The sequence below is a fragment of the Triticum aestivum genome, chromosome 6B (genome assembly GCF_018294505.1).
Source record: "Triticum aestivum cultivar Chinese Spring chromosome 6B, IWGSC CS RefSeq v2.1, whole genome shotgun sequence".
Classification (NCBI taxonomy): Eukaryota; Viridiplantae; Streptophyta; class Magnoliopsida; order Poales; family Poaceae; genus Triticum; species Triticum aestivum.
The window spans coordinates 204,376,193-204,389,526 of NC_057810.1; the positions used below are offsets into that span (position 1 = coordinate 204,376,193).

The 13,334-nt window shown below is 46.1% G+C and overlaps 1 protein-coding gene across 1 annotated transcript; it reads right to left on the reverse strand.

Moving 5' to 3' along the window:
- Window positions 1–11,667: 11,667 nt before the first annotated feature.
- On the reverse strand, window positions 11,668–13,087 carry LOC123133962 (transcription factor IBH1-like 1). The gene is made up of 2 exons (XM_044553335.1): window positions 12,489–13,087; window positions 11,668–12,414 (listed from the first exon to the last, which is right to left on the reverse strand). Exons 1-2 carry the CDS (start codon window positions 13,003–13,005, stop codon window positions 12,338–12,340), a joined length of 594 nt encoding a protein of 197 aa, XP_044409270.1. The 5' UTR covers window positions 13,006–13,087; the 3' UTR covers window positions 11,668–12,337.
- Window positions 13,088–13,334: the final 247 nt, after the last annotated feature.

Genomic DNA, 13,334 nt, shown 5'->3' on the forward strand with positions numbered 1-13,334 from the left:
ATTATGCAACTCCCGTTTACCGGAGGAACACTTTGGGTACTACCAAACGTCACAACGTAACTGGGTGATTATAAAGGAGTACTACAGGTGTCTCCAATGGTCGATGTTGGGTTGGCGTATTTCGAGATTAGGATTTGTCACTCCGATTGTCGGAGAGGTATCTCTGGGCCCTCTCGGTAATACACATCACATAAGCCTTGCAAGCATTACAACTAATATGTTAGTTGTGAGATGATGTATTACGGAACGAGTAAAGAGACTTGCCGGTAACGAGATTGAACTAGGTATTGGATACCGACGATCGAATCTCGGGCAAGTAACATACCGATGATAAAGGGAACAACGTATGTTGTTATGCGGTCTGACCGATAAAGATCTTCGTAGAATATGTAGGAGCCAATATGGGCATCCAGGTCCCGCTATTGGTTATTGACCGGAGACGTGTCTCGGTCATGTCTACATTGTTCTCGAACCCGTAGGGTCCGCACGCTTAAGGTTACGATGACAGTTATATTATGAGTTTATGCATTTTGATGTACCGAAGGTTGTTCGGAGTCCCGGATGTGATCACGGACATGACGAGGAGTCTCGAAATGGTCGAGACGTAAAGATTGATATATTGGATGACTATATTCGGACACCGGAAGGGTTCCGGAAGAGTATCGGATAAAACCGGAGCACCGGGGGGTTACCGGAACCCCCCGGGGGGTTAATGGGCCTTATGGGCCTAATGTGGAGAAGAGGAAGGGGCTGCCACAGCAGGCCGCGCGCCCCCTCTCCCCCTAGTACGAATTGGACAAGGAGGGAGGGGCGGCGCCCCCCCTTTCCTTCTCTCCCTCCACCTCTCCTAGTTGGACAAGGAACGGGAGGGGAGTCCTACTCCCGGTAGGAGTAGGACTCCTCCTGCGCGCCTCCTCTAGGGCCGGCCGCACCCCCCCCCCTTGGATCCTTTATATACGGAGGCAAGGGGACACCCAAGACACACAAGTTGATCCACGTGATCTGTTCCTTAGCCGTGTGCGGTGCCCCCTGCCACCATATTCCTCGATAATACTGTAGCGGAGTTTAGGCGAAGCCCTGCTGCTGTAGTTCATCAAGATCGTCACCACGCCGTCGTGCTGACGGAACTCTTCCCCGACACTTTGCTGGATCGGAGTCCGGGGATCGTCATCGAGCTGAACGTGTGCTCGAACTCGGAGGTGCCGTAGTTTCGGTGCTTGATCGGTTGGATCGTGAAGACGTACGACTACTTCCTCTACGTCGTGTCATCGCTTCCGCAGTCGGTCTGCGTAGGGTACGTAGACAATACTCTCCCCCTCGTTGCTATGCATCACATGATCTTGCGTGTGCGTAGGAAATTTTTTGAAATTACTACGAAACCCAACAGTGGCATCCGAGCCTAGGTTATTTATGTTGATGTTATATGCACGAGTAGAACACAAGTGAGTTGTGGACGATACAAGTCATACTGCCTACCAGCATGTCATACTTTGGTTCGGCGGTATTGTTGGACGAGACGACCCGGACCAACCTTACGCGTACGCTTACGCGAGACCGGTTCCCTCGACGTGCTTTGCACAGAGATGGCTTGCGGGCGACTGCCTCTCCAACTTTAGTTGAACCAAGTATGGCTACGCCCGGTCCTTGCGAAGGTTAAAACGGAGTCTATTTGACAAACTATCGTTGTGGTTTTGATGCGTAGGTGAGATTGGTTCTTACTTAAGCCCGTAGCAGCCACGTAAAACATGCAACAACAAAGTAGAGGACGTCTAACTTGTTTTTGCAGGGCATGTTGTGATGTGATATGGTCAAGGCATGATGCTGAATTTTATTGTATGAGATGATCATGTTTTGTAACCGAGTTATCGGCAACTGGCAGGAGCCATATGGTTGTCGCTTTATTGTATGCAATGCAATCGCGATGTAATGCTTTACTTTATTACTAAACGGTAGTGATAGTCGTGTAAGCATAAGATTGGCGAGACGACAACGATGCTACGATGAAGATCAAGGTGTCGCGCCGGTGACGATGGTGATCATGACGGTGCTTCGGAGATGGAGATCACAGGCACAAGATGATGATGGCCATATCATATCACTTATATTGATTGCATGTGATGTTTATCTTTTTATGCATCTTATCTTGCTTTGATTGACGGTAGCATTATAAGATGATCTCTCACTAAATTATCAAGAAGTGTTCTCCCTGAGTATGCACCGTTGCCAAAGTTCGTCGTGCCCAGACACCACGTGATGATCGGGTGAATAAGCTCTACGTCCATCTACAACGGGTGCAAGCCAGTTTTTGCACACGCAGAATACTCAGGTTAAACTTGACGAGCCTAGCATATGCAGATATGGCCTCGGAACACGGAGACCGAAAGGTCGAGCGTGAATCATATAGTAGATATGATCAACATAACGATGTTCACCATTGAAAACTACTCCATCTCACGTGATGATCGGTTATGGTTTAGTTGATTTGGATCACGTGATCACTTAGAGGATTAGAGGGATGTCTATCTAAGTGGGAGTTCTTTAGTAATATGATTAATTGAACTTAAAATTTATCATGATCTTAGTCCCTGATAGTATCTTGCTTGTTTATGTTGATTGTAGATAGATGGCTCGTGCTGTTGTTCCGTTAAATTTTAATGCGTTCCTTGAGAAAGCAAAGTTGAAAGATGATGGTAGCAATTACACGGACTGGGTCCGTAACTTGAGGATTATCCTCATTGCTGCACAGAAGAATTACGTCCTGGAAGCACCGCTGGGTGCCAGGCCTGCTGCTGGAGCAACACCAGATGTTGTGAACGTCTGGCAGAGCAAAGCTGATGACTACTCGATAGTTCAGTGTGCCATGCTTTACGGCTTAGAATCGGGACTTCAACGACGTTTTGAACGTCATGGAGCATATGAGATGTTCCAGGAGTTGAAGTTAATATTTCAAGCAAATGCCCGAATTGAGAGATATGAAGTCTCCAATAAGTTCTATAGCTGCAAGATGGAGGAGAACAGTTCTGTCAGTGAGCATATACTCAAAATGTCTGGGTATAATAATCACTTGATTCAATTGGGAGTTAATCTTCCGGATGATTGCGTCATTGACAGAATTCTCCAATCACTGCCACCAAGCTACAAGAGCTTCGTGATGAACTATAATATGCAAGGGATGAACAAGACTATTCCCGAGCTCTTCGCAATGCTGAAAGCTGCGGAGGTAGAAATCAAGAAGGAGCATCAAGTGTTGATGGTTAACAAGACCACTAGTTTCAAGAAAAAGGGCAAAGGGAAGAAGAAGGGGAACTTCAAGAAGAACGGCAAGCAAGTTGCTGTTCAAGAGAAGAAACCCAAGTCTGGACCTAAGCCTGAAACTGAGTGCTTCTACTGCAAGCAGACTGGTCACTGGAAGCGGAACTGCCCCAAGTATTTGGCGGATAAGAAGGATGGCAAGGTGAACAAAGGTATATATGATATACATGTTATTGATGTGTACCTTACTAGAGCTCGCAGTAGCACCTGGGTATTTGATACTGGTTCTGTTGCTAATATTTGCAACTCGAAACAGGGACTACAGAATAAGCGGGCACTGGCAAAGGACGAGGTGACGATGCGCGTGGGAAACGGTTCCAAAGTCGATGTGATCGCGGTCGGCACGCTACCTCTACATCTACCTTCGGGATTAATATTAGACCTAAATAATTGTTATTTGGTGCCAGCGTTGAGCATGAACATTATATCTGGATCTTGTTTAATGCGAGACGGTTATTCATTTAAATCAGAGAATAATGGTTGTTCTATTTATATGAGTAATATCTTTTATGGTCATGCACCCTTGAAGAGTGGTCTATTCTTATTGAATCTCGATAGTAGTAATACACATATTCATAATGTTGAAACCAAAAGATGCAGAGTTGATAATGAAAGTGCAACTTATTTGTGGCACTGTCGTTTAGGTCATATCGGTGTAAAGCGCATGAAGAAACTCCATACTGATGGACTTTTGGAACCACTTGATTATGAATCACTTGGTACTTGCGAACCGTGCCTCATGGGCAAGATGACTAAAACACCGTTCTCCGGTACTGTGGAGAGAGCAACAGATTTGTTGGAAATCATACATACCGATGTATGTGGTCCGATGAATATTGAGGCTCGAGGCGGATATCGTTATTTTCTCACCTTCACAGATGATTTGAGCAGATATGGATATATCTACTTAATGAAGCATAAGTCTGAAACATTTGAAAAGTTCAAAGAATTTCAGAGTGAAGTTGAAAATCATCGTAACAAGAAAATAAAGTTTCTACGATCTGATCGTGGAGGAGAATATTTGAGTTACGAGTTTGGTGTACATTTGAAAAACTGTGGAATAGTTTCACAACTCACGCCACCCGGAACACCACAGCGCAATGGTGTGTCCGAACGTCGTAATCGTACTTTACTAGATATGGTGCGATCTATGATGTCTCTTACAGATTTACCGCTATCATTTTGGGGTTATGCTTTAGAGACGGCCGCATTCACGTTAAATAGGGCACCATCAAAATCCGTTGAGACGACGCCTTATGAACTATGGTTTGGCAAGAAACCAAAGTTGTCGTTTCTTAAAGTTTGGGGCTGCGATGCTTATGTGAAAAAGCTTCAACCTGATAAGCTCGAACCCAAATCGGAGAAATGTGTCTTCATAGGATACCCAAAGGAAACTGTTGGGTACACCTTCTATCACAGATCCGAAGGCAAGACATTCGTTGCTAAGAATGGATCATTTCTAGAGAAGGAGTTTCTCTCGAAAGAAGTGAGTGGGAGGAAAGTAGAACTTGACGAGGTAACTGTACCTGCTCCCTTACTGGAAAGTAGTTCATCACAGAAAACTGTTTCAGTGACACCTACACCGGTTAGTGAGGAAGCCAATGATAATGATCATGAAACTTCAGATCAAGATACTACTGAACCTCGTAGATCAACCAGAGTAAGATCCGCGCCAGAGTGGTACGGTAATCCTGTTCTGGAAGTCATGCTACTAGATCATGATGAACCTACGAACTATGAAGAAGCGATGGTGAGCCCAGATTCCGCAAAGTGGCTTGAAGCCATGAAATCTGAGATGGGATCCATGTATGAGAACAAAGTATGGACTTTGGTTGACTTGCCCGATGATCGGCAAGCAATTGAGAATAAATGGATCTTTAAGAAGAAGACTGACGCTGATGGTAATGTTACTGCCTACAAAGCTCGACTTGTCGCAAAAGGTTTTCGGCAAGTTCAAGGGATTGACTACGATGAGACCTTCTCACCCGTAGCGATGCTTAAGTCCGTCCGAATCATGTTAGCAATTGCCGCATTTTATGATTATGAAATTTGGCAGATGGATGTCAAAACTGCATTCCTGAATGGATTTCTGGAAGAAGAGTTGTATATGATGCAACCGGAAGGTTTTGTCGATCCAAAGGGAACTAACAAAGTGTGCAAGCTCCAGCGATCCATTTATGGACTGGTGCAAGCCTCTCGGAGTTGGAATAAACGTTTTGATAGTGTGATCAAAGCATTTGGTTTTATACAGACTTTCGGAAAAGCCTGTATTTACAAGAAAGTGAGTGGGAGCTCTGTAGCATTTCTGATATTATATGTGGATGACATATTACTGAATGGAAATGATATAGAATTTCTGGATAGCATAAAGGGATACTTGAATAAAAGTTTTTCAATAAAAGACCTCGGTGAAGCTGCTTACATATTAGGCATTAAGATCTATAGAGATAGATCAAAACGCTTAATTGGACTTTCACAAAGCACATACCTTGACAAAATTTTGAAAAAGTTCAAAATGGATCAAGCAAAGAAAGGGTTCTTGCCTGTGTTACAAGGTGTGAAATTGAGTAAGACTCAATGCCCGACCACTGCAGAAGATAGAGAGAATATGAAAGATGTTCCCTATGCATCAGCCATAGGATCTATCATGTATGCAATGCTGTGTACCAGACCTGATGTATGCCTTGCTATAAGTTTAGCAGGGAGGTACCAAAGTAATCCAGGAGTGGATCACTGGACAGCGGTCAAGAACATCCTGAAATACCTGAAAAGGACTAAGGATGTGTTTCTCGTATATGGAGGTGACAAAGAGCTCATCGTAAAAGGTTACGTTGATGCAAGCTTTGACACTGATCCGGACGATTCTAAATCGCAAACCGGATACGTGTTTACATTAAACGGTGGAGCTGTCAGTTGGTGCAGTTCTAAACAAAGCGTCGTAGCGGGATCTACATGTGAAGCGGAATACATAGCTTCTTCAGAAGCAGCAAATGAAGGAGTCTGGATGAAGGAGTTCATATCCGATCTAGGTGTCATACCTAGCGCATCGGGTCCAATGAAAATCTTTTGTGACAATACTGGTGCAATTGCCTTGGCAAAGGAATCCAGATTTCACAAAAGGACCAAACACATCAAGAGACGCTTCAACTCCATCCGGGATCTAGTCCAGGTGGGAGACATAGAGATTTGCAAGATACATACGGATCTGAATGTTGCAGACCCGTTGACTAAGCCTCTTCCACGAGCAAAACATGATCAGCACCAAGGCTCCATGGGTGTTAGAATCATTACAGTGTAATCTAGATTATTGACTCTACTGCAAGTGGGAGACTGAAGGAAATATGCCCTAGAGGCAATAATAAAGTTATTATTTATTTCCTTATAATCATGATAAATGTTTATTATTCATGCTAGAATTGTATTTACCGGAAACATAATACATGTGTGAATACATAGACAAACAAAGTGTCACTAGTATGCCTCTACTTGACTAGCTCGTTAATCAAAGATGGTTATGTTTCCTAACCATGAACAATGACTTGTTATTTGATTAACGAGGTCACATCATTAGTAGAATGATCTGATTGACATGACCCATTCCATTAGCTTAGCACCCGATCGTTTAGTATGTTGCTATTGCTTTATTCATGACTTATACATGTTCCTATGACTATGAGATTATGCAACTCCCGTTTACCGGAGGAACACTTTGGGTACTACCAAACGTCACAACGTAACTGGGTGATTATAAAGGAGTACTACAGGTGTCTCCAATGGTCGATGTTGGGTTGGCGTATTTCGAGATTAGGATTTGTCACTCCGATTGTCGGAGAGGTATCTCTGGGCCCTCTCGGTAATACACATCACATAAGCCTTGCAAGCATTACAACTAATATGTTAGTTGTGAGATGATGTATTACGGAACGAGTAAAGAGACTTGCCGGTAACGAGATTGAACTAGGTATTGGATACCGACGATCGAATCTCGGGCAAGTAACATACCGATGATAAAGGGAACAACGTATGTTGTTATGCGGTCTGACCGATAAAGATCTTCGTAGAATGTGTAGGAGCCAATATGGGCATCCAGGTCCCGCTATTGGTTATTGACCGGAGACGTGTCTCGGTCATGTCTACATTGTTCTCGAACCTGTAGGGTCCGCACGCTTAAGGTTACAATGACAATTATATTATGAGTTTATGCATTTTGATGTACCGAAGGTTGTTCGGAGTCCCGGATGTGATCACGGACATGACGAGGAGTCTCGAAATGGTCGAGACGTAGAGATTGATATATTGGATGACTATATTCGGACACCGGAAGGGTTTCGGAAGAGTATCGGATAAAACCGGAGCACCGGGGGGTTACCGGAACCCCCCGGGGGGTTAATGGGCCTTATGGGCCTAATGTGGAGAAGAGGAAGGGGCTGCCACAGCAGGCCGCGCGCCCCCTCTCCCCCTAGTCCGAATTGGACAAGGAGGGAGGGGCGGCGCCCCCCCTTTCCTTCTCTTCCACCACCTCTCCTAGTTGGACAAGGAACGGGAGGGGAGTCCTACTCCCGGTAGGAGTAGGACTCCTCCTGCGCACCTCCTCTAGGGCCGGCCGCACCCCCCCTCTTGGATCCTTCATATACAGAGACAAGGGGACACCCAAGACACACAAGTTGATCCACGTGATCTGTTCCTTAGCCGTGTGCGGTGCCCCCTGCCACCATATTCCTCGATAATACTGTAGCGGAGTTTAGGCGAAGCCCTGCTGCTGTAGTTCATCAAGATCGTCACCACGTCGTCGTGCTGACGGAACTCTTCCCCGACACTTTGCTGGATCGGAGTCTGGGGATCGTCATCGAGCTGAACGTGTGCTCAAACTCGGAGGTGCCGTAGTTTCGGTGCTTGATCGGTTGGATCGTGAAGACGTACGACTACTTCCTCTACGTCGTGTCATCGCTTCCGCAGTCGGTCTGTGTAGGGTACGTAGACAATACTCTCCCCCTCGTTGCTATGCATCACATGATCTTGCGTGTGCGTAGGAATTTTTTTGAAATTACTACGAAACCCAACACGTAGGAATTTTTTTTGAAATTACTACGTTCCCCAATAGTCTACACCATGTCATCATTGTTATTGCATTACTCCGTTTCTCCATGAACTTAATACACTAGATGCATGCTGGATAGCCGTTGATGTGTGGAGTAATAGTAGTAGATGCATAATCATTTCGGTCTACTAATCTTGGATGTGATAGCTATATATTGATCATTGCATTGGATATCATCATAATTATGTGTTCTTCTATCAACTGCCCAACAGTAATTTGTTTACCCACCATGCGCTATTTCTCGAGAGAAGCCACTAGTGAAACCTACGGCCCTGGGTCTATCTTTTATCATATTTGCTTTCTGATTTGTTTTTGCCGCATTTGTTTTCAGATCTATTATTCCAAAAAACCAAAAATACCTTGCTGCACTTTTCCTTTATTTATTTTATTTCGTGCCTCGTTCAGATCTATTTACCCAAACTCATACAAATTTATCTATCTTTTTATGGAGGAGGGATTGAAAACCTTGCTACTTCTTGAGCTTGCGTTGGTTTTTCCCTTGAAGAGGAAAGGGTGAGGCAGCAAAGTAGAGTAAGTATTTCCCTCAGTTCTGAGCACCAACGTATCAATCCAGTAGGAGACAACGCACAAGTCACCGAATACCTACACAAACAAACAACAACTTGCACCCAACGCGATAAAGAGGTTGTCAATCCCTTCACAGTTACTTGCAAAGGTGAAATCTGATAGAGATAGATAAACGGTAAAGTAAATATTTTTGGTATTTTTGTTTTATACATCGAAAAGTAAAAGATTGCAAAATAGTAGATCGAAAACTAATATGAATGAAACTAGAACTTGTATGATGGAAAAAGAACTTGTATGATGGAGAATAGACCCGGGGGCCATAGGTTTCACTAGAGGCTTCTCTCAAGATAGAAAATATTATGGTGGGTGAAACAAATTACTGCCAAGCAATTGATAGAAAAGCGCAAAGTTATGACGATATCTAAGGCAATGCTCATGAATATAGGCATCACGCCCGTGTCAAGTAGACCGAAACGATTCTGCATTTACTACTATTACTCCACACATCGACCGCTATCCAGCATGCATCTAGAGTATTAAGTTCATACAGAACAGAGTAACACATTAAACAAGATGACATGATGTAGAGGAATTAACTCAAGCAATATGATGAAAACCCCATCTTTTTATCCTCGATGGCAACAATACAATACGTGCCTTGCTGCCCTACTGTACTAGGAAAGGACATCGTAAGATTGAACCCAAAGCTAAGCACTTCTCCCATTGCAAGAAAAACCAGTCTAGTTGGTCAAACCAAATCGACAGTTCAAAGAGACTTGCAAAGATATCAAATCATGCATATAAGAATTCAGAGAAGATTCAAATAATATTCATAGATAAGCTGGTCATAAATCCACAATTCATCGGATATCGGCAAACACACCGCAAAAAAGTATTACATCGGATGGATCTCCAAGAACATCGAGAAGAACATGGTATTGAGAATCAAAGAGAGAGAGAAGAAGCCATCTAGCTACTAGCTATGGACCCGTAGGTCTGTGTTAAATTGCTCACGCTTCATCGAAAGGGCAATGGTATTGATGTAGAATCCCTCCATGATCGAATCCCCCTCCGGCAGGACGCCGGAAAAGGCCCCTAGATGGGATCTCACGGGTACAAAAGGTTGCGGCGGTGGAAAAGTGTTTTCGTGGCTCTCTTTGTTCGTTTTGGGGTATATGAGAATATATAGGCGAAGAAACTAGGTCGATGGAGTCACGAGGGGCCCACAATGGTGGGGGGTGCGACCTACCCCCCTGGGCACAACCTCCGTCCTTGTGGCTGCCTCGTGGCTTCTCTGACTTGCACTCTAAGTCCTCTGGATGTCTTCTGGTCCAAGAAAAATCATCGCAAAAGTTTTATTCTGTTTGGATTCCGTTTGGTATTCCTTTTCTGTGAAACTCTAAAATAAGGAAAAAACAGAAACTGGCACGGTGCTCTAGGTTAATAGCTTAGTCCCAAAAACAATATAAAATAGCATATTAATGCATATGAAACATTCAAAACAGATAATATAATAGCATGGAACAATCAAAAAGTATAGATACGTTGGAGACGCATCAAACCCCTGCTTCGGGTTACAAATATTTATTCTTTGTGTGCACGTGTTGTCTTGCTTGATTCTCCTACTGGATTGATACCTTGGTTTCATAAATGAGGAAAATACTTATTGTAGATGTGCTGCATCATTCCTTCCTCTCTGGGAAAAATACCGGCGCAGTCTAGCCACGTCAGAACCACACGCAACAGCTTCTGCACGACACGTACCTCCTCGACATTGTCGCCGAGGGTGCACAACTGGTTGACGAGGCCGGTGATGCGCATCCCAAAGGCGTCGAGGGACTCGCCGCGTGGAAGGTGATCTGCTCGAATTCCGCGCGGAGTTGTTGCGCGGTGGCCTCATACACACGGCTCAGTCCCATGTGCATGACCTTCAGGGTATCCCAGGCCTCCTTGGTCGTCTCCTTGACGACGAGGACACCGAGCATCTCCGGCAAAACGACTCGGAGAAGAATGCCGAGCGCCGACTTGTCGTCGCGCACGTGCTACGCATTGCCCTCGATCGCGTCCCAGAGTCCCCAGGACTCCAGGTGCACCTTCATGACGAGCGACCACTCGATGTAGTTCGTGGAGGTGAGTGTTGGGAACATGGTGCCCGTGCCTGGCACGAATGGTGCGCGCTCCTTGGCAGCCGCCTGGTGGGTGACAACCTGCCGCTCCCGCCTTACATGACTACGCTCGCAGCTATGCTCCCGTGGTGGAGTCGCCGAGCGGCTCGGCACACCCTGCCTCTGTTGAGGGGTGCTGCCGACGCTGCCGCTGCAGCAGCTGCCTCCTGGTCTGGCTGCTCTCCGTTGTCGGACATGATCGCCGATATTGCAAAACGAGGCTCTGATATCACTTGTTAGGAAACTAGGTTGGCTAATCTCACAACCACAGGGGAGATAGTGGTTTTGCGTCGCGTGCAAATGTTGCGACTTTTTCCATTTTTCTTCCTCTTCTATTTATTCAATCCTAACTACGCGCCACGATCCGCAGGACTCGCGCCATCCCACGAGAACCGATCGTGCCTCCTAGGTCGCCTGCGAAACTAGCGGGTCGAATGACGTGACCACGTCAAGCTACTGGCCCATACAAAACTATGTGCATGGCACACACACACGTCGCGGCTCATGCCTACGTGTTTATTTGACGGAAAAAACAAACTAAGCTGAAACAACACAACGACCAGATTAGCTAATACTGAAAGTAGGATAAGAGTTTTCATCCGGAATACCGAATCCCTCCAATGAAGGTTAGAACATAAACACGAGAACAACGCCAACAAGGGGATGACATAAATTTTTCGTTGCCGAGGGCAAGATCTTGACATCAGATTATAGAGGAGAAAAACAAACAAATCAAAATGGGCAGGCAACAGTTTGAAATCAAATGCGCGCCAACATGAACCGAAGCGAATACAACCCGAATTTCAACTCCATTTTCACAAGCATGATCCAGCTGGGAATTCCCAGCACCTGCATATCTTCCCGGCTGGCCATAAATTAGCAGTTTTGCCAGAACTCATCTAGATGAGATATAATTTGGTTTCATTCACCTCTTATAGTCATTGGATGTGATGCTATAAGATGCGTGTGTGCTGACGTGGGTTGTATTTGTTCTTGTTTTCAAAATGAATGAGACCAAATTATATCTCATCTAGATGAGTTTTAGGTACTCCTATAAATTAGTGCACCCAAAAATTTCTTTGCCTCGCTGACACTACAACTAGCCGCTGCTAACACTTGTCCTACCTCCCGGTTCCGAGATCCTAGATCTCATGCATGCCTCTGAACAATACATGATCTTGGCCATTCTGCACACGCTCCTCGGAGGCTCCTGATTTGTGCGACTGCGATCTCGCTATTCTTCGTTTCCTTCCGAGTGTTGAGCCGTTCCGGTCGTCTCTGTTTTCAACTGCACTGGTGGTGCAACAGCCCCTGCACGAATCATCATGATAAGTCAAAGTGAATCACATGGTTAGACATGAGAAATCGGGGAGAATGGAACGGACCTGCCATGTGGATGGACGACGGTCTCTGTTGCATGGCGTTGGAGACGCGGCGGAGCACGGCGACCTGCGCGCGCAGGTGGACGACGTAGTCCATGGCCTCGCGGAGCAGCGAGGCGCCGTCGAGGAGCTCCCCGCCGGGCACCATCCCCCGCAGCACCTTGGTCCGCTTCCTCACCAGCCTCCTCGCGATCTCGCCGCTGCTCGTCGTCGTCCTCCTCTGGGGACAGCGCCTCCTCGCCATGTTCTTCCGCCTCGTCGTCGTCTTCGCCGTGGCTGCAGCCGGCAACCGCCTACTCCACGACGGCGACGATGATGACGATGCTGCTGCTAGGAGGGCCTGCGGCCACATGGCTCCGCTGCCGCGGGTGGTGGCCATGGCGATGTCGGCGGACGACCTGACGGCACGCTTCCTCTCTTGCAGGCCCATGGCGCCGTTCCTGCAGGATGTCAGGCTCAGGAGGAAGCTCCTGAGGAACCCCTGCTTGAAGGCCTTGGTGCTGCTGGTAGGGGCCCCCATTGCCGTTGCTCTGCTCGAGCAATGGACTCCTCCTCGATGTCGATGCACTCTGCCTAGCCAAATTGTTGTGTGTCTGGCTCTGACATTGTGTGCGTGAATATATATCCGCCAGTCTGGGACGAAAAGAGCGCAAGATGGCATGCCGCCACGCACATGCGGTGTGAGCTAGCATGCATTGCGGCCATCTGGGCCGTGGTCCTGCGAGTGACCAATAGCAGGCGTCTTTTGCCTCTTTTCTCATGCAACGCCAGCCTATCCTGTTTAAGCTTGGAAAAAGGTTAACTAGATAGCAGCAGTACGTATCAGGGATTTGTACAGAACATGAATGC